This window comes from Elephantulus edwardii, unplaced genomic scaffold (genome assembly GCF_000299155.1).
Source record: "Elephantulus edwardii isolate Elephantulus edwardi_28Jun2011 unplaced genomic scaffold, EleEdw1.0 scaffold00129, whole genome shotgun sequence".
NCBI lineage: Eukaryota > Metazoa > Chordata > Mammalia > Macroscelidea > Macroscelididae > Elephantulus > Elephantulus edwardii.
Window position 1 is genome coordinate 7,694,531 of NW_006399879.1, and position 1,249 is coordinate 7,695,779.

General features: G+C 56.4%; 1 protein-coding gene across 2 annotated transcripts in view; it reads left to right on the forward strand.

Moving 5' to 3' along the window:
- The window catches only part of AFAP1 (actin filament associated protein 1), a 97,253-nt gene that overhangs the window by 33,382 nt on the left and 62,622 nt on the right, over window positions 1–1,249 (forward strand). For both annotated transcript variants that reach the window (XM_006893622.1, XM_006893623.1), the window contains exon 5: window positions 825–1,004. In XM_006893622.1, the coding sequence (XP_006893684.1) occupies window positions 825–1,004 (180 nt within the window). The remainder of the gene's footprint in view (window positions 1–824; window positions 1,005–1,249) is intronic.

A 1,249-nucleotide genomic window follows, 5' to 3' on the forward strand; every position in this document is an offset into this window, starting at 1 on the left:
CTTCGTCTGACATACTTTGGACATGTTGCAAGGAGAGATCAGTCCTTAGGGAGGGACGTCATGCTTGGGAGGGTGGAGGGACAGCACAAGAGAGGAAGACCCTCTATGAGGTGGATTGATTCAGTTACTGGGGTAATTGGAGTAGATGTGTCGAAGACAGTGAATTTGGCACAGGATAGAGCAGAGTTTAGGCTCTTGTACACAGGGTCGCTATGAGTCGCAAGCGACTCGACGACACATAACAACAACAACAGGAGGTAAAATACCACCTGGCTCAGTGCTTTGTTAGTGACGTTCCTCCCATTTGTATCTCCATTTTCCAACCACTAACCATTTCTACCATCCAGCTGCAACTCCATTTACCTCACCGATACTCATGTTGTCCTGGTAACCCAGGCCACAGCCTCTGACTGTCATGAGATTGATTCTCATGGGTGAGTCTGCTCAGGCTTCTAGGGCTGCAGATCCTGGGGCTGTGGTGTGGGATGAGAGGGGACAGCCCATCTTTCCCTGCAGAGCCCCTGGTGGATTAGAACCTCTGACCTTTCAGGCAGTGTTCTGACATGCCAGGCCCTGGGCCTTACTCACTGTGTTAACACTGTGGTGAGCCCATGGTCACTGCCTCAGAGGTGGGGCTTGAGCCTCTGATGTTTGTTAGGGTCAGATGTGTCAGGTATGGTGTCATCGCTGTGGTGATCACAAGGTCTCTGCTGGGTGGATTCGAACCTCTGGCCCTTCAGTTAATTGTCCAGTAGGTCACACACCGTGCTGTCAGGTCGTCACTAAGCTGTCACTGCTGTGGTGACCATGTGATGTCCCCACAGTGCTACAAGAGCTCCAAGGACCAGCAGCCGCAGATGGAGCTGTCCCTGCAGGGCTGCAGCGTCTCCTACACCCCCAAGGACGGCAAGAAGAAGAAGCATGAGCTGAGGGTCAGCCAGCCCGGGATGGACCCCCTGGTGCTGGCCGTGCAGAGCCGGGAGCAGGCGGAACAGTGGCTCAAGGTGAGCACACACTTCCCGGGCCCTTCATGCTACAGCCCCCTCGTGGATGGGTGCCCTTGTCTCCAGGCCACCTCATCTCAGGGTCCCCTCAGGGGCCTCTTCATCCTGGGTCCCCTCATCCCCATCCCCCCTCATCCACAGGTCCCCTTGTCCCAGCCTCCCCCCGGTCCCCGGCCCCCTCATCCCGAGGCTCCCTTGTTGCTGGATCCCCTCACCTCAGGGCCCCTTCATTGATGGATCCCCTC